Raw genomic sequence first — 25585 nt, 5'->3', positions numbered from 1 at the left:
TATATCACAAAAGCCGCTGATTATACCTATCAAACAAAAAAATACTTAAGTCGATCCATAATCCCTGACCCGAGCTATAAGGGGTCAAAGTTCGAATATTGACCGGCCTATATCTCCGGTTTTAATTAACATTTTGAGCTAAATTTTGGGTTTTTGATTTCGTCTCGATGAGCACTTTCAGATGGAAGTTCAAAAAGTCACCACAGGTAGAGCTGCGATACCGTCAAAATTCTAACTCATTTTTCTCAAAAACGGCATTGTGCAAGTTAATGAAATTTTAGAGTGTTGTAATCTAGTCTAGGACGTTTCCAAAAACTGTCGTGGGTGGGTTCGCTGTGGTTTCAATAGAACCGGAGATATGAGGGGTCACAGTTCACGAAATTCAAAAAATCATATCTCCGGTTCTATTTGACCGATTTCGATGAATGATGGCTTAAACGAAATATCTCACCAAATGCTACAACTTTCTAGAACATTTGAACTTCGTGGGACCAACACCAGGGGCGCCACAGTCGAGAAACCAATTTCAATATCACATAACCTCAATTATCTAGACTGTCGCTAAACCGATTTTAATGATTACTTCGACAAAATTGTAGAGGATATTTATGTCTATGTTTTTTCCATACAATATTTTTCGATCAGATAATGGGATCTGTCTGATTTTGTCGTTTAAGTGTGAAAAAATTAATTTTTCCCAAAATAACGCTTTGAAACCACTCAGATGCCAATTTGACTGCCTCTACTCGACCAAGGCACTTAAAATAGGGTTTTAAATGGAAAGTCTCACAAAATACAACAATTCTTTTATATAGTTGAAGTTCATCAAATGAACACTTGGGCGCTCTGGGTGAAAAAACGAGTTGAGAAACAAAAAACCGCGCTTATCTCGGCTTCTGAGTAAATTATAAATGTTCAAGATGAACATGCACGTTCATACAAATTATTTTCAAATTAGAATTTTTTAATCTTTGAGGGATAATAATGGGTTTTAATTCATATCGAACTACTTTTGAATAGTTAAATCGCCAGGATATTCATCATAAGTCCTCACATCCTAAAAAGGATACGAATTATTCAACACAAAAGTTGGAAAGTTTTGGCTTTACCAAGACTTTACAAGGGTTTTCGTTACCCCTACTTTTTAAGTCAATGACTTATCCTTAAAGGATTTAAGGACTACTACACTATTTTTAGATACTCTTACTACTAGGAATGTCTTGTCATTTCAATTAGAGACGAATAGGTTAACTAATATACGGATTTTAGTTTTGGTTAAATCGAGTCATTTCACGAAGTATACAAAACAAGCCTCACTTTAACGGCAAATATTGAAGAAACTAGGATGCTAAACGATCCTAAATTTTTACCATCCTATTTTCTATATCCTTAACTCTATCTGGTATCAATTTGCTACCATTCTAACAAGTAGTTTCTATGATATTAGAGATTGAAAATTGTCAAATTCTTATTGAAAGTAGGTCATTATGCTTAGTGCTAATGACACCCGTTCATTCACTTCTTGATCAGCATTTTTTCGTCAGCAAAATAAAGAATGTGCAATTTTGCAATGACGCATTATGGGTTCACGAAGTTCACCTTAGTAATTAAGTGGGGTAAAAATGATTTTGTATAAATAGGGTTAATTTTTGTTAAATAAATCAGATTGCGATAGAGATTCCTGAGTTTCACTTCTAGCAGCACGAGAGTGCTTGTTCCAGAGAAATCGCATCTCCCTTTTGGCCCAAGACCAGCGGCATCCTATTGCCTAAGGATTACCAGCGGCCAATTGGCTCCCTACTGCCAGGAAACAGCGGCTTCTCTTCAAGAAGCCTTAAGACCTAGGGCAGGCTTTGAGAATATTTCTGGAGGAATTTTTCCCTAGAGGCATTCATTTGCCGAACTGCAAGGTTGGAAATTTATTTCTAACCTTGGTTAAACTCTCTCGAGGCACCCCCGGGGGTAGCCTACACAAGGGGGCATTACTGCCTTAAGCCCGGTGGCTCGAAAGAGCCGTTACTAGAGGCCGTGAAAACAGCCGAGAGTCAGTTCAAATAGTGGAAGAATCCCCCAGGAAGTTCTCACCAGAGCAAGGGAATAATCTGACGAGATTCGGATTATTCTCTTCCTCTAGCTTCGGCTTTTCAGCTGTTTGGAGCCGAAACATGGTCCTTCGAGCCGGATAATCCTTACAAGATTATCCGGCATCGTTGAGGTCCCAACCCAAGGTGTCTACGCAGAGGACGTTAATCACCAACCAGAGGACTGCTTCTTCCCTGTGGACATACGACAAGCAGTTAGAAGGGAACCTCATCAGTGATCTATCAGCGACACTGACCATACCAACGAGAGTATCTTGGAAAGATATTCGACTCACCGTGACGTCAGTCTCCATAAGACGTCATTTCACCAGCGATTGACATCAGTTTCATCGTTTCTCGTCTCATCAGCAGACAGCTAATTCTCCAAGAAGTAGTGCACGACTCCTTGGAAGGATTCCGGCGAAGGTGTCCTGGGACAGCTCATTCTTCATCCGTTGTCTTCAGGAGGTTCGCAGACGACTTTTCTAAGTCATTCCATCACTGAGTCCAGTCTCACGTGATCAGCAGATTTATTCCAATCTGTGTTGGGTGCCCTCTATTCTCGAGCGGTGTTCCCATTCAACGGCAAACCGGATCCATTGCCAAATCTTCAGCCTGCAGTATTTCTTTAAGGAAACATCGCAGGATCCATCATCGAGTCCTGTCTCCGGTGATTCAACGATATTCTATCGTTAGAGGACCTCATCAGAAGGTTCCAGACTACAGTTCTCATCGAATCAAGATTGAGAAAGGTCCAACGTCGTTTCAAGGTCCAGTCCAGACGACATCCATCCAGATCTTATTCAGAAGATCACTACCATAAGAACGTTCTCCACAATCCTCGAGGAGAAAAAACACTTCATCAGTTAATTGATCTCCGGTGAATTTACTCACCAGACTCCATCAATTTCTGGGAAATTTACGCCTTTCCAGAAAGAATCCAGCATCCGCCCAGATCCATTGGGAAAGCAATCACATTCGCTGATTGCCACAACGTATTGACTCACCACCTCGCTGCAACACTTTTAGAGAAGACAAGAGGGTGGAAGTCCAAGAATCAAAAAAGCGGCAAGAACACTCTATATCTGAGTGTTTCTTCATAAATTTGCCAATCCAGGCATTTTCCTTGTGGGACACCACACATTCTTCCGTATCCTCAAAATCCACTAGAGATACAGAATTATCACACACTCACTGCACCATCCACGCACTCACGAAATATATTCACGGATATCACTATCACACGGAGAGGTTGCAAAGTCCAACACGTCACATTCCGCACTAATTTCACACAATTCATCTACAATTAAAAATCAAAAGTGTAAACGTTGGAAGATTGAAGCGGCAATCCACGACGCGCGAAGAAGGCACAGTGAGAATCAGATTACATTTGGGTAAATCACACGTCCAGTGTTGACACACACCAAAGCTTTCTTCAATAATTCCCTACAACTCTACTATCAGAATGGCTAATTCAAATCCAACGGAAGAAGAAATTCCATCAACTGAAGAAAACATCAGACTGTTGTCTCATTGGTTAGTCCAGTTTCCCAAACTACCTGCCATTGAGATCAAGAAGTTTTCCGGCAACGAAGAAGATTGGCATTCTTTCTTTGAGCTCTTCAACACGGTCATTCACGGAAATCCAAGGCTCAAAGATGTAACAAGGCTCCAGTATTTGATGTCATATCTTGAAAAGGGACCACTATCCTTGATTGATCACCTGACACTCTCCAACGCCAATTATGCCAGTGCTATCAGCATCCTTAAAACCAGATATGAAAGCAAGAGGATTTTGGTCGCATCTTACGTCAAACCATTAGTCAGGTACAAGAAATTCAAAATCTACCCCGCTGAAGATGTTATTGGGCTACATGATCGCATCAACGTTTCTCTTACGGGACTTAAGAATCTTCAGTACGACATCAGTTCCTGGGATCCCTTAATCGTATCCATCGCCATGAACAAATTTGATTCTGAAACCGCTAAAGCTTTTGAGGAGACTTTGCCTGATACAACGACGGTTCCATCCTTGGAAGAACTTCAGAACTTCCTTACAAGAAGATACAGAATCCTAAAAGCCATAGGAAACAACTCCAAGAGCAACTAAGAGGATCCGTTATTCCAGGGCGCGGGCCCCAGTATGTTCAAGATGAACATGCACGTTCATACAAATTATTTTCAAATTAGAATTTTTTAATCTTTGAGGGATAATAATGGGTTTTAATTCATATCGAACTACTTTTGAATAGTTAAATCGCCAGGATATTCATCATAAGTCCTCACATCCTAAAAAGGATACGAATTATTCAACACAAAAGTTGGAAAGTTTTGGCTTTACCAAGACTTTACAAGGGTTTTCGTTACCCCTACTTTTTAAGTCAATGACTTATCCTTAAAGGATTTAAGGACTACTACACTATTTTTAGATACTCTTACTACTAGGAATGTCTTGTCATTTCAATTAGAGACGAATAGGTTAACTAATATACGGATTTTAGTTTTGGTTAAATCGAGTCATTTCACGAAGTATACAAAACAAGCCTCACTTTAACGGCAAATATTGAAGAAACTAGGATGCTAAACGATCCTAAATTTTTACCATCCTATTTTCTATATCCTTAACTCTATCTGGTATCAATTTGCTACCATTCTAACAAGTAGTTTCTATGATATTAGAGATTGAAAATTGTCAAATTCTTATTGAAAGTAGGTCATTATGCTTAGTGCTAATGACACCCGTTCATTCACTTCTTGATCAGCATTTTTTCGTCAGCAAAATAAAGAATGTGCAATTTTGCAATGACGCATTATGGGTTCACGAAGTTCACCTTAGTAATTAAGTGGGGTAAAAATGATTTTGTATAAATAGGGTTAATTTTTGTTAAATAAATCAGATTGCGATAGAGATTCCTGAGTTTCACTTCTAGCAGCACGAGAGTGCTTGTTCCAGAGAAATCGCATCTCCCTTTTGGCCCAAGACCAGCGGCATCCTATTGCCTAAGGATTACCAGCGGCCAATTGGCTCCCTACTGCCAGGAAACAGCGGCTTCTCTTCAAGAAGCCTTAAGACCTAGGGCAGGCTTTGAGAATATTTCTGGAGGAATTTTTCCCTAGAGGCATTCATTTGCCGAACTGCAAGGTTGGAAATTTATTTCTAACCTTGGTTAAACTCTCTCGAGGCACCCCCGGGGGTAGCCTACACAAGGGGGCATTACTGCCTTAAGCCCGGTGGCTCGAAAGAGCCGTTACTAGAGGCCGTGAAAACAGCCGAGAGTCAGTTCAAATAGTGGAAGAATCCCCCAGGAAGTTCTCACCAGAGCAAGGGAATAATCTGACGAGATTCGGATTATTCTCTTCCTCTAGCTTCGGCTTTTCAGCTGTTTGGAGCCGAAACAATAAAGTAAAATTATAGAGAACACTTTGGTCTACATTTCACCCATATATCACTCTGTCAGTTAATGCAAAACCTTGACATTTTGGTTTAAATAAAAAAAAATACATAATTTCACGAATTTGATTCAAGATAATGGAATGGCGTCACCCAACTTCAGCTCTAAATCGTTTTTGCATACATTCCGAGTTATCTCACATTAAGAATCTCACCTACATAAGCCGGTTAGGATTATCTGACCCTTTTCCTCTCAAATAAGACGTGATGATTTTCTGAACAAAAATGTAGATAGAAAGAGAAAATGTCAAATTCTTGATTTTATTAATTTGGATTGCAAATACTATCTATGGCATTTTATTGAGATTTTTTTGCGGAAGATGCTGCGAAATCATAGACAAACCCAGTTTCAAAAGTGATGGAAAAATAAACCTCCCCACCAGTTTTTCCTCAGGCTTTCCCCTCGCAAAAGTTGTTATGGAGCAAGAGGTTTCTTCGTCGGAATTTTTCGCTGAGAATCAAAAGCATACAGAGAAGTTCTGATGAGAACCAAATGAACTTTGTCAGTTGAAATCGGGACTTTGCTGCGGAAGGACGTTCAAAACGAATCCAGCTCAAGTGTTATCCTTAATCATTCTTCTACATTTGAATTGATTTACCATTGAACGTGTCACAATAAAACATTGAAATCTTAAAAAAAAAAATCAAAGTTGTTAACAAGTGCAACGATATTTTTGAGAATTCATGATGAGAAACCGAGGAATTTCACTGTTGCAAATAATTGCAATTTTTTTGCTTGCCACTAAATCTGGTTTGTGATTTTTTTTCGGAGAAATTTTTAAATTATTTTTTTTTTAATTTTCAAGATTATTCTTCACTGTAAATTTCTTGTTTCTTTTACAAAAATATAGCTCTGGCCATAAAGTGTTACAATTGTGACTCAACGAAAAATAGAGAGTGCATAGATGTTAGTTCATCAAACACGATAATACCAGAGGTAAATTTCTTTCCTCACTACATCAATCATATCAATTGCGAATTCGTGTTACCAAAAATAATGATAAATCGGTGTCAGTGACGTGTAATCGTGAATTTTTCATACACAAGCTGACCTCCAGATTATTTTTTTTTCTGGCTTGAATGCTCGTTTGGGATGTTATTTAGTTGACGAAGTGATATTGATACGTGATGGAAATGCATGAAAATTGATGGAGCTTTCCCTTTGCAGACCTGCACCCCACAGAAACTCTCAACGGCTGATCCTAATTCGAGTAGTTGGCTCCAGAAGTTGATTAGAATTGATATTTACTCCAACAATCCATACAACGTGGCAATGATTTGTCAGAAGATCAGTGTTGTCAATGGTATGTTATAACTTAATTCTTTGTTAACTTTTTTTACACTAAAAACTCAACTAAAATAATAGTACGTAGAATAATTAAAACATTACGTGACATTTTTTGGATATGGATGCAAATATTCTGATCTGAATATAAGACAAGATTTATGTTCTATCCCAGTTCTTATGGTGATTATGAGAAGTTTCTTTCAACAAATAAAAGCCTCGATTTCTATAAAAGTTTTGGACAGCGGTATAGGTCAGACATTTTTTTCCGGAATCTAAAATATTTTCATTTGTATTCGGATTACTTCGGCTATTCTGGGATGTAGGCTACCAAGTCATACTAATATCCTTAAACACGAGGTTTAACAACATCTTATAAGTTCTTTATAATTACTTAATATAGAACTTTTTTCAAATTTTAAATTTGGAACCGTTAAATTAAAGAAAAGCTTTCCACGGAAAATTAACAGAATTCGAAAACGAGGCTAATTCCGAACACTGTTTAAATAAATTGGTACTGAAAAACTGCTCAGTAAAAAAATTAAATTCGATCACTCAAAAATCAAATTTTATCGCTACTTAATTAATAATCATAAACGCAGTGAAATTTCCTTGCAATTTTGGCTAAGAGAAAGTCTAAGAAAATAAAGAGGTTTTTATATTTTATCTGCAATAAATTTTTGTGAAGATTTTGGTTTTAACAGATATAGGGTAAGTGTGCCAAATTCCAGCCAGCTTGCAATTTCGGCCACATTTTTTGTTCTTTGAATATCCATGAATTTTTAGGTTTTGCATACTCTAGAGAATATACAATGCAAAAAATAACAAAAAAATGTCGCTTCAACGAGCACGATGATCTGAAAAAGACATTGAAAGAATTCTGGGAGGGCACGGAACTATGAGAATGAAGGTGGCCGAAATAGGGCACCAATGTTATGTCTACATTTTTATTCCCTTTAAAAATGATTAAGAATGAAATTAGAGAAAATAAAGACGATAAACTGTCTACAGGGTTCCAAGAAACAGTCCTTATTAAAAAGTAACAAAAAAACTTAATTTCTATTAAAAATATTACATTTCAAACTTGAGACTTTGGCGGTTGCATGCAAGTATGCCGAAATTTGGCACACTTACCCTAAGCAATTTTAATTTGTTATTTTTTTGTCTTTCAAATTTAGGTTTAAGACAATGTTGTTTCGTTTTATCATTTTATTTATCATGAAAAAAATTGAGATAATGGCCTCAATTCTAAGACCAAGATCAAGATCCAGATCAAGAAAATTTCAAGATTTTGGTATTCTGAAATCCAAAAATCAAGATCAAGATGTCAAATCTGTCAAATATCTTGGAATCTTGAAATCAAAGACATAAACCGTGTCGATATCAAAATTTGTACAGTAGACTCTCGCTCAACCTGCTCTTTTTCAATCGGGCGAAAAATATTGTTTACTCAATTTTTTCGTTTGATTTTGAAACAAATTTGCTCAAATTCGCTGTATTTCCTCTTATTTTATCGTAATTCTGTGATTCTTTATAATTGAGCTCTTTTTGGGGAATTTACAATAAATTTGACGTAGAAGTCTCTCGATAATTCGGATGGCATTTTGCCACATATGCCCGATTGAGAGAGAGTTTACTGGAATTCTGAAACCAATATTTCAAGATTTCAAGAAGTCAAATATCTTGTTTTCTTAAAATAATTCCAAGAACCTCTCGAAGGTGCTTGGAATTTTCAAGATACTAACAATTTGAAGAGTTTCATATGGAAATGACTATTGATGATAAATATTTCTATAAGAGATGGTACAAAAATAGAATTTTTATGAAAAATATTGATATTGGCTTTGTAACTTAATCGAAATTGTACATATTTTTAGATGTTCGTATCGAAGTACAACACTCTGAGAATACCTGAAAAAGAATCACATCTTGCAAAGGAATTTCAAGGTTTATTACAGGTCACAAGTTTATTATTCATTTTCATAATTTATATGACGAAATATCAACAAATTCGGCAAAGAAATGAAGATATTTGTCAGAAGTGACGTTTCGTTAAGTGTGAAAAATCTTGAAATCTTGGTTCTTAGCTAAGACATTTTAAGTTCCATAAATGCTTTACGTCAGAATATGAAATCTTGATCTTGGAAAAATTTAATAGCTTGAAATTTTGATCTTGACCTTGGTCTCAGATTTGAGGCCTATATTAAAATAATTTAGAATTAATTTAAAGCAGTGAAATTCTTTTTGGAATTTTGCCAAAGGCATGTCATTCCATCACGAGCTGTTGTATCTATGTATTAATACATATTTTTAAGTCTCAAAATAAATAAAGATTTTTAAAAAACCTGGGGTGTAGTCGTACAGATATGGAATTCAGTAGGGGAGATCGGGGTAGAATTAGCCACTAAATGAAATTTTTCATTGCGTATAATTTGCACAACAAATGTTTGTGTGAGGCTGATAAATATTTCAATGAATAGTAAGGGAAGTATATATTTACACTGAGAAAAAACGGGGGTGCGATTAACTTTTTTTTCCTCATAATTTTAACACTTTTTAGGTGTAAAAATATATCAACATTTTTTAATGTTAATTTTACACCCTTTTAAGGGTAAAATTAACATGAAAAAGGGTAACTTTAACCCCTAATACACCTAAAATGCATAATATTTACATCGATTTTGGATCAATACTGCAGGGGAAAATTAACATTTCCGGAATGTTATTTTAACTTTTTCGAATTTCTCTCAGTAGGATAGAGTGGTTTCATCAATATTCCTTCGAATGCCAACTATACGGTACCACTATCTAATAACATACGTGGCTAATTTTGCCCCTGTCTTTCCTGAGGTTTCTCTTCAAAGACAGCACAGAAAATTTTATTTTCCAAAAGTCATTCTGATCAAAAAATAACAGATAGATAGACAAACATTTTAATTAACATTTTAATTATTCTTTATAAAGTTTTGGATTTCTCTTATCATAATTTTTGCTATCTTATTTCTAAAAATGCTTTACCACTATTTTAAAAATATAGGATTACAATAGAGCCAACGCATTTAATTCTTTTCTTATATATCTGCAATATTCTAAGTTATTGATTGTTGTAGTTACTATTTTAATCCTTAAAAATTGTCCAATGATCTTTTTTAGTAAAACAAGTTTAAGAGTTTGACATTAAACTTGGAATTTTACCATATTTTACTGCTTAAACTCAAAGAGAGATCATATATAATCGTCTTTTTTTCAACGTGTCATTTTCTGGTCTTCGATGACCCCCAATAAAAAATCAGTATCTCCCCAGGCGTTTTTTTTTTCTTTTATCCCTCCAACCCCTCCGAAACCATGTTCTTTTGGTTTTTCTCAAAATTGACCCAAGCTTTTTCAAAGATTTTTGGATATGTTTTAGAAGTAGTCCAGGCGAAGATTTCGTCCAAACGGTCCAAACATATCTATGACCGAAAAATTCACTATTTTGAGTTATTGAAGGTCAAAGGTCAATGGCTTTGGCTGATGAGATGGCAAAGCTGGGACGCTTTGCCATCTCTTTTTTCACGGTTTTTTTTTTTAATTTTTACGGGTTGACTCTATCGGAGTATACTAGTATAGTTAGTATACTTTGACTTTGTTTTAGTATAACGTCGTTTGAGAGTGTGTTAAAAAAAAAAACAATTTGAGAAGTATTAGTTCTGGAAAGTATTTGAGAATTTTTTTCTATACCAAAATCATACAAATTTAGAAACTAATTATAATGGCTCCGGCACACCTTTTAGATTACGATAATTTCAAACAATCAAAATTCACTATCCCTCTCTAATATTTTGCTTAAGTTTGTCTCACGCTTACGCTTTCAAAATTAACGCTAGTGATAAGCCTAGAACAGCTTAAGGTAGGTGAGATTCTTAACGTGAGAAATCTCGGATTGCATGCAAATTCGATTTAGGAACTAAAGATCAGAAATATTATACGGCAATTTGGAATCAAATTTCTGAAAAATTGCAAACATTTTATATAAATCAAAATATCTAGTGGATTTTATTCTCGGTCCTTTGTGGATAATTTGGAGTCAAGAAACACAGTAGGGGAGACTGGGGCAAAAAGTCACAATACAAATATTTTACTTTTTTACAAACTACCCGAGCTCCCCATAAATTTCTAATTAGCGCAGTTTTATAGGAAATTTACCGCTCTACAATTTTATGAAAGTCATTTTCCTGTATTTTGTAGAGCCGTTTTCATAAAAGGTAATTTTGTGACCATTCTCAAAAATGCTGGGGCAAATAGTAACAGACATGGGGTAATATCGCATTTCGATTCGCTCTATTACGGGCTTCCGTAAATTTAAAAAAATACTTAGATGATATATTTTCATAGGAAATTTATTCCTCTACACCATTGTAAAACACCCTTTTCTCTATCTGAACGAGAAAAGCACTTTTCAAGATATTTTAGAAAAAAACACACAAGAGACTGTAAATCGTTTAATAAATGCAAACAATAAGCGACGACACATGGCATTGACGTTTCTTTTCGCCGTGAGACATCAGAAATTGCTTCGGTTTTTCTTACTTTTTGCTCCATACCTTTTGTTACTTTTTACCCCAAGTGGTCGTTTTTAATAAAAATATTTCTGGAGAAAACGAATATAAAATTCTAAAATAGATAAAAGTTTCGTATTTAAAAAATCCAAATCATTTAGAAAATGTTGACTAGTGCATCAATTTTGAAAAATAAATAGGTAATAACTGAAATCTCCTACAAGGAAAATATTTCAAAAATAGAGCTAAAAATTTCGATATTTTTTTATTTTCTAAATTCCTTACTGTTTTCTCAATTTTTGCATTACACGATTTGACATTTCTTTTTGTTACAGATGTAGACCCAGAGGACCGCATTATAGTCCGTAGTTGCCAGGTTGACGGAGCCCAAACAGATCCATGCAGCGTAGCGACTGATAAGATAAGGGATCAGCAACTTCGTGGCTACAAAATTGAACACTGTTCCGTCTGCAACAGGGATAACTGCAATGGAGCCATGGGATTGGCGAAAATGTGGTCACCAATGGCCATCTTACTGGTCATGATGATCTTTGCCAGGACTCAACTGTGGTAAGGTGTCAGATACACCCTCGTCTCAAATTCCAATTGTCGCAAGTTTAGAATACACCCCAGACGCGATGATGAACTAGATACACCACAATTCACAGATATTCCCAATTCCATCATCAATCTCATATACAGCAAATTTGCTACCTTAAACCCAATTTGAAACACGAATCTTTTCGCCATAACAATGACTCACACTTCTTCGATAAGGAGAATTTTTGAAATAAATCACCGCTATTTTTATGCATATTGAACATTTGCATGGAGTTGAGAATATTTGGCTCATTAGTTTAATTAAAAATAAAATAAATAAGGCACATTGAAGTAAAGTAATTGTAGTTTTAAGACAAGATATCGCTTTTTGACGATTACATCTGTCGTAATTTTTAACTAATGTGAGTAATTTCGTTGTTGTTAATTTGATAAGCTGAATTCCTAAACTTGACCTATTTTTCGATTGCTATATCGTCGCTTGGATCAGCAAATGTTGCAATTTCCTACGAGAGTTGCTGATTAAGCTGACGAGTAAGTTACAACAATTGCTGATCCATGTGGTGATATCTTGATATGAACATTGATTAAAATTTATTTGAAAAAAAATTATTAAAAAAAATATTCCAGCTTTTATACATGCAATGATGCACTTTATCAATGGTGGAAAGTAATAAAATTACTTGCAAGGCGTACATAACCATTTGACATTTTCACTAACCGAATTTTCCCGTATGCCAACGTAATAATTTACAAAGTCCTAATTATTATTTTTTTTTAAATTGTGACGGTGTAATCACCAAAGAGTAGACATAAAACGAATAGGATATAGATTAGAAATTAATTATAATATAATTTTTGTAGAGAGATGATATGAGTGAACCACCCAATGATTAAGTATAGAAATTATCGATTAATGGTTAATTGAATATTTGTATTTGGTGAAAGGACAATGGTACAATTTATCAGAATTCACGTGAAAGATTCTCAAATAGCTCTCCTTAAATATTAAGCATTTAGTTGACATTTTTAATTTTGAACGATTAATAATGAGTGCAACATTTTGCAATTTAACAACCCATTCAAAAATAACCCCCTGGCTTTCATCCCCTATTACCCAGAGCTTCTACAATGGACACAGATTTAACTTTATTCTCAAAGTTATTACATTTCCACGAGAACTTTGTGAATTCAATTCCTTCCACTTCACTTGGCTAATAAAACAATCCCCTGTTTTCCTTGTTTTCGTCCCAGGATAAACTTCCAAATTGCAATTGAAAACAAACCGCCAAAACAAAAGTTAGTTTATTAAAGATTTTGTTAGAGTATTTTCTGCATTTAAATGGAATATTCAAAGTAAATAAGCTATATCATTTAAACTTAGAGGAGAGTGGGAAGGTTTCACGGATGAATGACAATTAAATAAACTTTATTAGAACTAATTTATTAATTTTAAAGATATGTTCTATAAATTATCCGATACCCAATACTCAAATGAAACAGACATGAGCTGCGTGAAACTACCCTACCATCTCCTAATTTTAATCTCTTAATCTACAAGGACAATTGCTTACATTACACAATACAGCTTTTTGTTTTCCCACAATACAATAAATGTGGGCACACTTACAAGTAATAAATAATGAGATAGCTTAATAAATAAATTCGGAAATTGGAATCTATTTAAATCCTTGACATGAAATGTAATTGGCAAAGAAACTCTGATTTTACACAATACAATTTCTTATAAACTCTGGCCTCAATGACTTGGAATGGAACATCAATCGCATTTTATCATAACAATAAGATAAATAGTGGCATATTTATTATGGATTACTATAATGCCTTATAATCCCACTATTCACAAGTTTTCTTTTTGGCAAGCTAAAAAATCTCAAAGATTAGTTCCAAAAATCCGCGAAAATACATTTGGCTCCTTAGAAATTACAAGGGGCCAACTAACTTTTTGCGATTTTGAGATTATAATGCTCTCTTGGAAAGAGAATTCCATAGATTTTCAGATGATTTTTTTTAAACCCAGCTCCACCTATAGGTCCTCAGCTCTAAGAGCTGACTTCGGACCGTGACACTGCTAAAAGGCACTAGCATACATGCATAACGAAAGTTCCAATTATTGCATAGCATTTATTAAACATATAACATACTAAAAATAAATAAATAAATGAATACTAAAATAAAAGGCTTACTTTCCGAAGCCCTGTACCACCCGATCTCACCGGACCATATACTTCAGGAACAATTCCGCCACTAGGTACCTCGAGCAGTCATTGGAAGCCCGAGCTTCACACTTTAGAGGTAAAGAACTCAGTTAAGCAGAGAGAAACCCTCCTAAAGGCCCAAATAGACACAGGCTGATGAGAATATTTAGCGTATAAAATTTAGTAGTAAAGGATTAGGTAAAGGAAATCTACGCAAAGGATCTCTAATCGATGATCGTAAGTCTTCAGTTTATGACAGTTTGGGATAAATCTTTACTACAAATTTTTACAAGCTAAATATTCTGAAGGCTCAGCCTGAGTCTATTTGAGTCCTAACACAAGCCTCCAAGCTAGACGACCTAGTCGTAACTGAATATACCCACTTGCATACAACACAGAAAGCCCTCTGCATATAGTTCTCCTATTTATTTTTTTCCTGTTTTCTAAACTTTAATTTTACACTTTAATTTTTTTATTTAACATTAGTGAACTCAGTAGCGACAATACAAAATTACATAAAAATTTTAAGTCGCTCCTTATCCCTCGAAGTCCGGTATAAAGTTAAATTTTAAATTTTGCATAACGGTGTTTAGGCAATGGTGTTATGTCATATATCAAGAATTGTTAATTATGTATCCTATGAGTTGGCATATACAACCTGTGAAAGAGTTTTCCACCGTTTTCGCTCCGGAGGTTGGTCAACAACGCTAAGACGGCGGTGGCCGCATAAATGCAAAACATATAATTACTTAAAAAGGACTCGAGTGTAAGCACAATAAATAAAAATAAATAAATATAGGCACTCGGAGATCTAGAGTCGAATGAACACCTCTTCGACAGAGAACCTCTATTGACAGTTTTGTCAAAATGTTGAAATTTATTTAATGTATCTAATAAAATGTAAGTAATATGGCGTTTTTTCATTAATCTACGTTTTTCGATAAGGATAACTGTTAAAATTTCGTATTCTAAATGGTACAGGGTAGGGTGTCAATAGGTCCTGAGACGAGTTCTTAAAGTGTCAATAGGTGTCCCTTTCATCCTACAAGTTCAGAACTTCGGAGGAGCATCTTACAATAAAATTCAATGTTATTTACTTTGATAAAGTTTGTTAAAGCTCTAAATATTTTGCAATTATTGTGATTCCCTAGGGCGACTGCCAAAAGATCCCTAACATTAGTGAGACCACCATACTCCAGCCTTAAACCCTCCCTATCAGAGAATAGTTTGAGACAGGTAAAAATAATATGGTTTACATCCAACAGATTACACACGCCACAGAGCTGAGAATTAACAATATTAATCTTGTACAAATACGAATTTGCTTTGGTATGGTTGCTTGCTATTCTACTAGCCATCGTAATTTCTAATCTGGAGAGTTCGCCACTCGATCTAAACCATGCCCTAACTCCAACGTCAGGTACGATAGGGTGACAGAACCAATCTAGTTCACCCGAATCCCAACTGTCCTGTCAAACTTGCAAGGAACGTTCAGTTATTTTACCGAAAATAACGTCTGGATCAGAATGTGAGAAAAATCCATAGCTTAGTAACCTTCCCATTAGATAGGGCCAACAAATCCTTTTTAAACTCAAGTTGTAGTCTTAAACTTCGATTAATAAGTCTATCAAAAATGAACTGGAAGTGAACATCTCTAAGGGCATGACTATTGCTAAAACTTCGACAGAGCCACTGTTCGTTCTTGGCATCATCCCAATGCAAATTTTTAGGGCTCTCCACTGGATCCTTCGGAGTTTAAAAAGATGGGTATTAGCTGCACCTTCAAAAGTAAATCAACCGTATTCTAAAACAGGCATAATAGTTGTTTTATACAAAATTAGCATAGGGTGAGGGTAGGCTTCCAACGTGCCAGCAACAGCTCTTAGGAAATTTTCAGATGATATATGTAATTAAATTTCGTTATTAGAATTTTTTTCAAAATTATACTCTTTTTGATGTCTTACGCAATTTTGTTTGAAATTAAGGGGTGTAAAATAGAATTATCATTCAATTTTTTGTGAAACAAGAGATTAACTCAAGCAAATTTATCCCTTGTCATTCTAAAGTCAGGACAGGAGGAAGTGGAACTGCAGCAGAATAACTAAAATTTTAAGTTTTGACAACTTTAAAAATGATATAAATTTAGTATCAAAGTGAAAATGTGACACTTTCTTAGTGGATTAGTTTTCGGTATTTAAGTACCATGATTAAACCTCAAATTTATAATTATTTAAAGATTTAAAAAATTATCACGATTAGCTTTAAATTAAAGAAAAAAAATTTGAAAAAAAACGATTTAAAAAAGGTTTAAAGCTTAGGGATTTTCCTCAGAAATTCAGTAATTCTTTATCTTGAACATCGTAAATGATCTGCATAAGCTGGCGCATTCTTTGCAATGCTATCTAAGCAAATTCGGAACAGTTATAAAATTTTTGAACAATCCGAATTTTTTTATAAGTTCAACAGGTAAGCACGGGAGGATAGAGCAGTTTACAGTCATCTGATATTTTTTTAAAGGCGTAGGGGAAAGTACTCTCCCTTTGAACGTTCATGCCTTCGAATAATGTAAATTTTCTTTTATTTTTCCTAAGAGATTTACACATTTCTATTAAATATTAATTAGCTTATCAACACTTATTGATAATCACATGGAAATTATTTCTAAGTCTCTTAGGAAATATAAGAAAAAATCTATTTATTCGAAGGCATGAACGTTCGAAAGGAAAGCACTTTCTCCTATTTATCAAACGTTTACGAACATGCTAACTAAATCCAGTTAGGTTCCCAGTCTATCTCAAACATTTTCGAAATATAAGTTTATTATCCTGGAATTTTATATTTTCGAAAGTCATGCTTGCCTAAATTACCCCACCCTCCCTATAAAAGTTTTCTACTAAATATAATAAATTATATAGTATTTTTTTAAAAGTTGATGTACTGAGTGGCTATCGAATATATGACAAGTTTGAAATTTGAATTGAAAAATTCCATTTTTACAAATCAAAATTTAAAAATTAGTCATAGCACATAAATTTAAAAATTAATTGAGTTGTTAAGTAAAATAACCTTATTGGTCAAAAGCTAAAGACACGCCATGTGGTAACATTCGCAAAATACTCACTTCAGTTTCAGTACTAAATTCACTTAGTATTTTGAAACCTCAGTGCACGTAATGTATATCCGGATTAATTACAAATCACGCGTCTATTTCGAAACTCGCTGATTGGGAATTTTATCTGTTGATCGAATGAAATCACCAAAATGCCAAAATACCTTGGGCTGAAGTTCAAGTATCCATTGATTGCAAATGAGTACAGATTGAATCATATCTATCTCATGAATATTGGCAAATCGCAGGTTTTGCCACAACAATAATACTTCGTCAGTTACAACGAGAGCAAAATATGCGATAGAGCGACTTATCGAAATTAACACAATGAACACAATCATTTAGTTCCAACTCATTTATGACGTTCTATTTTAGCCAAATGCTTTGGGATTTTATCAGCTGAATCTTGACAACATAATTTACATGTGAAAATTGAGGAGAATCCTTCGATGATGAAATATTTAGATTATTTTTGTGTGGTGTGAATATGATAAATTATACCATTGCACACACTATAAAATTATTGCCGTCGAATGCATCCACATTTTGCCTTCAATTTGTAAAACCGATATTTACAATTTGGAATGTTTACTTGTTGTAATCTGACAAGATGTGTTTTTCTGTGTAAAAAAAAATCAATATTAATTAAAAACGAGGAAATGGATATTCATTCTCACCGAAAAGTTGTAATACCAAGGTAAAACGCTTTAATTGAGAAGGAATTTAATTTTAAAAGAATAATAATTTCTTATAGGAATATAGTATAATTTTTTTATAAATAAGAAAAAAATGTAAGCACCTTCTTTTGTATAGAATCTTTATAAGACTGTATGTCTTCTGAAGGGGAACTGCGCGAAATTTCGGACATCTTGCATATAATCCCGGAAGTTCCTTAAGTGTAATATTTTTAATACAAATTGAAATTTATTGTTATTTGTTTTTCATAAGTGTTGTTCAGGACCTTAGGAAGGAGTTTTCCATATTTATTTTATCTAAACTTTTACGAAGTACACAGGAAATTGTGTAAAAATGCAATTAATGCTTTGTACAATATATCGGACAGGAAGTTTCTTGAAATCCCTTACCATTTCGGAACTCTTAAAAGATTTTTGTTCCTTTTCATTATTTTACAACTTATAAATATTAAAAAAGAGCAAAAATAATAGGATTTTGAAAAATAATAGAGGTGTCCGATATTGTAAGCTGTCCGAAATTTAGCAGAGTTCCTCTATATAATTTTATGTGACTCTCTCTCTATAATTTAATACCTAACCAGAATCTAAGTAGGACGTATACAATATATTTCTTGTAATTTACAAACATATTAACACAGAGATTGGTAAAAATTGGTGTCAATAAACTAAATAATTAAAAAAGTTCATAAGATAACCTGAATGTATAAAATTTATTCTTGTGTAATTATCTATGTATTAAACATATGAGCATGTACTAAGAATAAACACTTTGAAGTTACTTACCCAATAAGACTTTAGAAAAGTAGATTTTTGATGAGAAAAAAAAGAATTCGAAAATAAATGTTAAATTGTCATGTGTTTGAGTTTTTGACCCCTAATGTGAGACATTTTAAACTGAAAACACAAGAAAAAACTAATTTATCATATCGCCATGGCGCACAGACTATAATTTCTGCAAGAGTCGTTCTTTTTTTTATTATCATAAGAGCAATTTTATGTTTTTTTATGCCTATATTCCGTCATATTTTGTGTGTTGTATCCGCGAGATGAGGAAATAAAGAAAATTGTAGCAATGTCAACAAGAACAATTGTAAAATGCAAAAAAATACCCATGTACGACTTTATGATTTTCAACAATAAACCAAAAATTACAACTTGAGAGATATTCCAATGAGATCCGGCTGTTTTTCCCCTATCACCCTGCATATAATATTCCTTTGTCTTTGTTGTAAGATGAGAAATTGCAAGGGGAGAGAAATCTCCCATAATGAGTCATCCATTAATTGTGTTTGATGACAAATGATTTCTAGAGCAAAATTTCTATGGGTGAAATGCGTCAAGGAAAATATTTTAGTTTGGTCAGCCGTGAGCATCAAGTGATAAGGAGACTTCCCACAAACAAAAATATTCCATACATTAACTTTTGCCTATTCATGTACATAAAAAATTACCCAGAAAAAAAAATGAAATAAAAAGGCAACATGGTAAACTTTATCGATGCCTAGTGATTATTTATCTAAGAGACTCCATACAATTTCCCTGTTATCACAGCCACGCGGAAAGGTATAAAAGCTTCATACGAAATCACAGTCCACCACTTGCCTTGTCTCTGGAGCTCACAGTGTTGGTGATCAAATTTCCTCTTACAGTTCTGGAAAAAGTGCCTAAAGTGAACCCCAAAAGAAATGAAGTTGATTGTGATCATTCTGGCCACCCTTGTGGCTCAAGGTGTGCATTTTAGTGATAAAGTTTTGCTTTCTCTTTGGGAATATCAGTGATCATGATCTTTATCTCAATATAGGATATTCTCAGCGATATTGCTACATTTGCAACAACTGCAATGATCCCTTTGATACCAGTGGTCACGATCGTGTTCGATGCACAGCTGATAATATCTTCCAGCCTCCAGTAGAGGAGACACCACCCCCAGCTGAAACTACAACGCCCCCATTAAATACTCCAACGACGACAACAGGCCCAGTAACACAGTCTACGGACTCACAACCTCCGTCAGACACTCCCCCTGGTCCTCCATCTGAAACCCCAACAACCACCCTCTTTCCACCAACTCCTGCAGGCCTTCCACCCCAAGGCCTATTGCGGAGACGAAGGAACATTTCTCCTATTAATGAAGTCCAGGATCCCACCCAAAATCAAGCTTTCCGTTGCTTTATTGCTCACCGCGACGTTGGTAAGTAGCTTACGTGACTATCAACCCAAACTTAACAATAAACTGACAATTTTTGGTAGTGTTTCCTATCGCGCTCGGACAAATTACAGATCACGGTAGGGTAGGATACCCTACAAATTTTTCTCAGAAAAGAGGAATAAATTAAAATTTAAATATTGAAAAATAATATTACATTCATATTTTAAGAAATTCACAAAATCTGATAGCGACTTTGTACCGTTTAAATATGTATTATTTTTAAAAAGTTTTTTTGAGTTTAATTTAACCGATCTTGGTAGATTTAGTGTTAACTTCATCCGGATTTTTCAAAAATATAAGTTAGTATAAATCCTTTAGTCACTTAAATTAAAGTTACCAATTCAAGATAATTACGAAACGGTAGGGGAAGTTAGGGCACTTTTAAATTGGGGCAACTTCGAAATTGGACTTTTTCCTCCTATTTTTAAATTGAATTGAGCCGTATAATGTTATAATCTTTCTTCACCATTAATGGTTTGTTGAGCTAAATTACATCATGATTAATTCAAAACTATAGGAGTAAAAAGCCCAATTTCAAAGCTGCCCCAATTCAAAGGTTCCCCACTTCCCCCTATAACGAAATTAGTGTGCTCTGTTCTAACCAGGGGCCCATCAAGCCTAATAAAAAGTGAAGATATTTTTCACTTTTCCTTGTAAAAATTTTGCAGATATTGCACCGCGACTTTAACAAATTTCCTCGCAGTTCTTGTATTATTTCGGCGAGCATTATGAAATATATATTTTTAGATAGCTTTTAAAGCACGATTTCGAAATATATCAGACTGATAAGTCAATTCTCTTTAGGAAAAAACTTGCAAATAGTTTTCAGTGCTTCTATGCAAAAACGTCTGGAAAACTGAAATGTCGAGAGGCCCCTAACGTCCTAAGACATCTCGTTCATTGAAACACGGTTTAAAGCAATTAGCGAAAAATGGTATAACACCATAATTGTAAAAAGATATTTTTCAATAATCAAAAATTCTCGAAATCTCCTAGATAGATAGAGATAGACTGGTTCAAAGGATCTTTATTCACAATTTCAAAAATTTATGATATCTTAAAATCATAAAGTGACTATAAAATATTTTCTTTCTCCTGATTAATTGAATTGATTAATTGAACTTACATCGGAAAAATCTTGTTAAGGAACTTTGAGGTTGTGCCATGCCTCTTTTATGAGTTTCAGATTAAAGACTTAAGTCGTTCTTAAGTTCGAACTACTAAATAATAATGCCGTTGCATTGTATTATTTTTTCTTAAAATCCTAGTTCTACTACTCTTATATGCAATCTCAAGATAAAACTTTTCCAAACATCACACTTTTTAGGAAATTAGAGCAGTTAAGCCATTAGGATAATACGGGCTTCAGACCTAAGACTTAGTCATAAGACTTAACTTCTCTAGATTCTTATCAGTCGAAAATTTTCGTAAAATTTTCACTTAGACATGGACTGTTAAGGGGAATTAATCTATTTGAATCAGAAGAACAAATTAAATTGGTTGCTATTTAGAATTTTGAGACCTCCGGAAACTAGACTAAACTCGACTCGACTTCAGAGGACAAGAATTATAGAAATTTTTAGGCATTATAGGGATACTTGTCCACTGAAGAAATGGTCGAGATAGTCCAATTAGTTTAGAAATAAAAATTAGTGTTTGGTGATACCCAGTGTTTGGTGGTGCCCAAGTTTCCCCTAAATAGCAACCAATTTTATTGCTTTTTTAGAATCTTATAGGTCACTTGTCCTTAATAATCCAATTCTAAGATTTTTTTCCAAGAAATCATGATTGATAAGAATTTAGAGCAGTTAAGCCATATGACTAAGTCTTTAGTCTGAAGCCCGTCTGATTATAACCGACTCCAAAAATATCGCATTTCGATAATTTATATCACATTTCATATATGATATTATACAGGCTTCAGAACTTCAGAGCTAAGGCTTGGCCATATGTCTTAACGGGTCCCGGTCAAAATCCCGAAAGCCAAAGTCCCGAACACCAAAATCTTGAAAGCCAATATCCCAAATCCGCCAAAATCCCGAAAGCCAAAATCCTGAAATCTTAAAAGTGTTATAGCTACTCCCATGATTACAAAAAACGCTTACTGGAGGCAAATGGAACTTTTCTGTGTCTTGGGAAATTATTCTACACAATATCCTCCATATAATTTCATCCCTTTAAGGATTTTAAGTTAAACATTCGTGATTTTGACTTTCGGAATTTTGGCTTTCAGGATTTTGGCCCTTTTGGGATTTTGACTTTCGGGATTTTGGCTTTCGGGATTTTGGCCCTTTTGGGATTTTGACTTTCGGGATTTTGGCTTTCGGGATTTTGGCTTTCAAGATGTTGGCTTTCGGGATTTTGTCCGCCTCCGCGCTTAACTTCTCCCATTTCATTTCAGATGAAATTTTTGGGAAAATTTTCAATTAGGATGGAATATTAAGATCAAACGATCCATTAGATTTTGAAAAACCACTAAAATTGCTTGTTATTATTTAGGATTTCGTAACCTTCGCAAATTGTACTAGACATACAGCCCTTACTTGAAGCCTGGTGTTACCATCTTCGACTTGGACAATATCAATCCGATCGATTCGCCTTCAGTTTTATTCGATTTCTAAAATGTTGAATTCTAAAAACGAACTTGTAACCTCACTTGTAACTCAATTGAATTCAGTTTGTTTTGTCCTATTTCGAATATTTCGTGAAAAAATAATTTTAAGTTACAAGTAGATAGAACAAAATTCGAAACTAATTATCGTAACTGTCCAATCATCTCCTACATTTTCCGGCTTAGAAAATTGTGAATCCTAAAGATGACCTCGAGGACTTAGTCCTGATAGGTCATTAGTCCTGTATTAGCCGAAAGAGATTATTTCTGTTTAATTTACGGTAATCATCTTTCGGATAATCTTCAATTCTTTCCAGGTCCATAGGCATTCTATACATCATCCTCGTCTGATCACCAAGGGAAGGCTTTCAGGCTTCGCACACAGATAGAAAATATGAAATATTCGAAGCCAGAATGTGTATAAAACCTTAAAGCCTTCCCCTACACAAATTGTTCGACTTTTAATCATTTTGTTCCACAAAACCTTGAATTCCCAGGAAATCGATATGCAAAATTTTTCAGTTCTAATTTTTCCCATTTCCTCCTCAATTTGATCTTTCTCACTTCTTTTAAGTTGACAACCCAATTAGTTAATTTTGAAAGTATATAACTTGTCGTTTAATTGTAAAATTTATCTACTATTTCCGTTACACCTCGATCTTTATCTTCTGTTCAGGTGGAGAAGTCCAGACCCAGAGAGGTTGCACGGCCTATATTGGTGAAGCAACATGTGCGTTATTGGGAGTTGCTGGAGATAATTGCAGAATTTGCGACAGCGATGGTTGCAATAGTGGCGCAAGATTTACCTTGTCAATCTTAACGCTCATCACCGCACTTTTCATCGCAATCCGACTTCATTAAGTTCAAACTGATGGGAACAAGAAGTGTATTTCTATGTGAGACTTATCGTCTCCTAGTTAGCTCGTTAGATCTTAATTGCCAATTATGTCAACAATCTATTTAGCTATTGCATATTTTTTTTCTAAGTTGTTCTAAGAATAGCATGTACATACAATGTGACTAATCAGATTAGTCACATAGACTTATTTATTAAGTACTGAAAGTGCACAAAATGCAAATTAGCAAAAAACATTGTCTCATACTCATTTATTAGGATCATATCTCATGTAATCTGATGTTTTAATAAATTAATTTGATTGATCACATTAAAATGTGTTTAACTTACATTTCAGCGTATAAAATACTTTTTAATTTCACACAAGCTCTAGGCTTAGTTAACAATTAAATTTAAAAAACATTTTATGTAAACCATGTGAGTAATAAAATTGAGAAAAAAGTATGACTTCCTGCCATTTTTTTTCCATTAATCTTTGAACTCGTGACATTTTATATTCTAGGAAAGTTTCTTTTGCGTTTCTTTTTTATCAAATCTTGCGGCTGTGATTAAATTTCTCTACTTTTGTAGGTAATCCCTTTGCATGAATCACAGTCTTATTTGTGATTCCAAAATTTATCATGTTTTGTTGTCTATATGAATTTATTGTGCTTAATTTGCAGGAATTTTCTGCAATTCAGACAGAAATTCTAATAATAATTATTTCATAATGTTGCTTTTTATGGCCCTAATTTTAAAGAAAGACAAGTACATAGACTTTGATCTACAACGATTTTCTGCAGTGGTAAAATTATTTTGGTAAAGTTTTGTAATTATGTTCAGGAAAATATTGCCTCGCCTGACCGTCTGCGAGTCTGCCTATTTCAAGATCCAGGGGTCAAATGGTAAGTCCTTTTTCCTTATCCTTTTAACAAATAAGTTTTTTTTTTAAATAAGGACCTTAAGGATACTATTTTTTTACGCAAATAGCAAAGTCCAGTCCTTACGACAGATTTACTATATTTGGCATATAAATCTTGTCAACGATAAAATTTGAACAAACAAAAACGCTTCCCATATAAAAACTATTTATCTTTAAAACCTGTGTTACATATTCTTGAAAAGCTTATTTTATTAGTATTTATTTGAACTTATTGCCTTTTTCAATCTAACTTTTGGTTTTCAAATTCTTGGATTTTTTTCTTGAGATCCGCTATCGTGGTTTTGGCAAGGTCATTTTCACTTATCCTGACTATTTTTTTCCACTTCTGAGCATTAGCTTTGATGTCTTCGGCTGATTAAGCATTCTCTCTCACGTCTCTCTTTAAAGTATCCCAGTATTTTTCAATTATCCAAATTTCTGGGCTATTTGGTGGGTTGCAGTCACGGAGCACATATTGGATCATGTTATCTTCAAAGCATCTTATGGTGTCCTTGGTGTAACGGCAGAATGCTAGGTCTGCCAGAACAATGGAGGAGTGTTGTGATCACAATAAGGCGACAAAAGACGCTTTTGAAGGCACTCTTTTATGTAAAACTCGCGGTTCATCGCGCCCACCAAGGAACTCTTGGCTTCTACGACACAGGTGTAAATCGCCGTCCAATCTACGATTGTTTTGGAAACTTCGAGTAGTTCTTGAATCTATACTTCTTCGCTACACCCGTCCGAGATTTTGCAATATAAAATTTGCTGACCAGGAAGTTGTTTGAGGTCGGATTTTACGATCGTTTCATCATCCATCAGTAACAGAATGCACCCTTTAAAAACCCTTCACAAGTTTGTCATTCAATCTTCAGGCCCCGGTTTTGGCCACTTGTCATTGCTCATCACTATGATAGGGTGCTGATTGGGCTTTGTAAGTAAGCAAACCATTTCTCTTCCTGATCTTTTGTACCAAACTGGATGAGATACCCATTTTTTTGGCCACATCTCGTGTAGAAGCAGAGGCGTGAATCTGTTTGTGCACCTAAACTATATCACAAGGCTCGATTTT

General features: G+C 34.5%; 3 protein-coding genes across 3 annotated transcripts; all 3 read left to right on the top strand.

The window, feature by feature from the left end:
* The first annotated feature begins 3546 nt into the window (after positions 1–3546).
* LOC129806710 (uncharacterized) lies at positions 3547–4191 on the top strand. Its single transcript, XM_055855482.1, has one exon. The coding sequence runs from the start codon at positions 3547–3549 to the stop codon at positions 4189–4191; it is 645 nt and encodes a 214-aa protein (XP_055711457.1).
* A 1783-nt stretch (positions 4192–5974) lies between these two features.
* On the top strand, positions 5975–19107 carry LOC129808090 (uncharacterized). Its single transcript, XM_055857787.1, has 5 exons — positions 5975–6283; positions 6384–6469; positions 6701–6836; positions 11691–11925; positions 12544–19107. The coding sequence occupies exons 1-5, from the start codon at positions 6217–6219 to the stop codon at positions 12611–12613; spliced, it is 594 nt and encodes a 197-aa protein (XP_055713762.1). The 5' UTR covers positions 5975–6216; the 3' UTR covers positions 12614–19107.
* A 297-nt stretch (positions 19108–19404) lies between these two features.
* LOC129808089 (uncharacterized) lies at positions 19405–24056 on the top strand. Its single transcript, XM_055857786.1, has 3 exons — positions 19405–19664; positions 19738–20127; positions 23433–24056. Exons 1-3 carry the CDS (start codon positions 19622–19624, stop codon positions 23615–23617), a joined length of 618 nt encoding a protein of 205 aa, XP_055713761.1. The 5' UTR covers positions 19405–19621; the 3' UTR covers positions 23618–24056.
* Positions 24057–25585: the final 1529 nt, after the last annotated feature.

This window comes from Phlebotomus papatasi, chromosome 3, assembly GCF_024763615.1.
Source record: "Phlebotomus papatasi isolate M1 chromosome 3, Ppap_2.1, whole genome shotgun sequence".
Lineage (NCBI taxonomy): Eukaryota > Metazoa > Arthropoda > Insecta > Diptera > Psychodidae > Phlebotomus > Phlebotomus papatasi.
The sequence above is the reverse complement of the archived record's forward strand: the minus strand, read 5'-3'. Positions and strand labels throughout refer to the sequence as shown.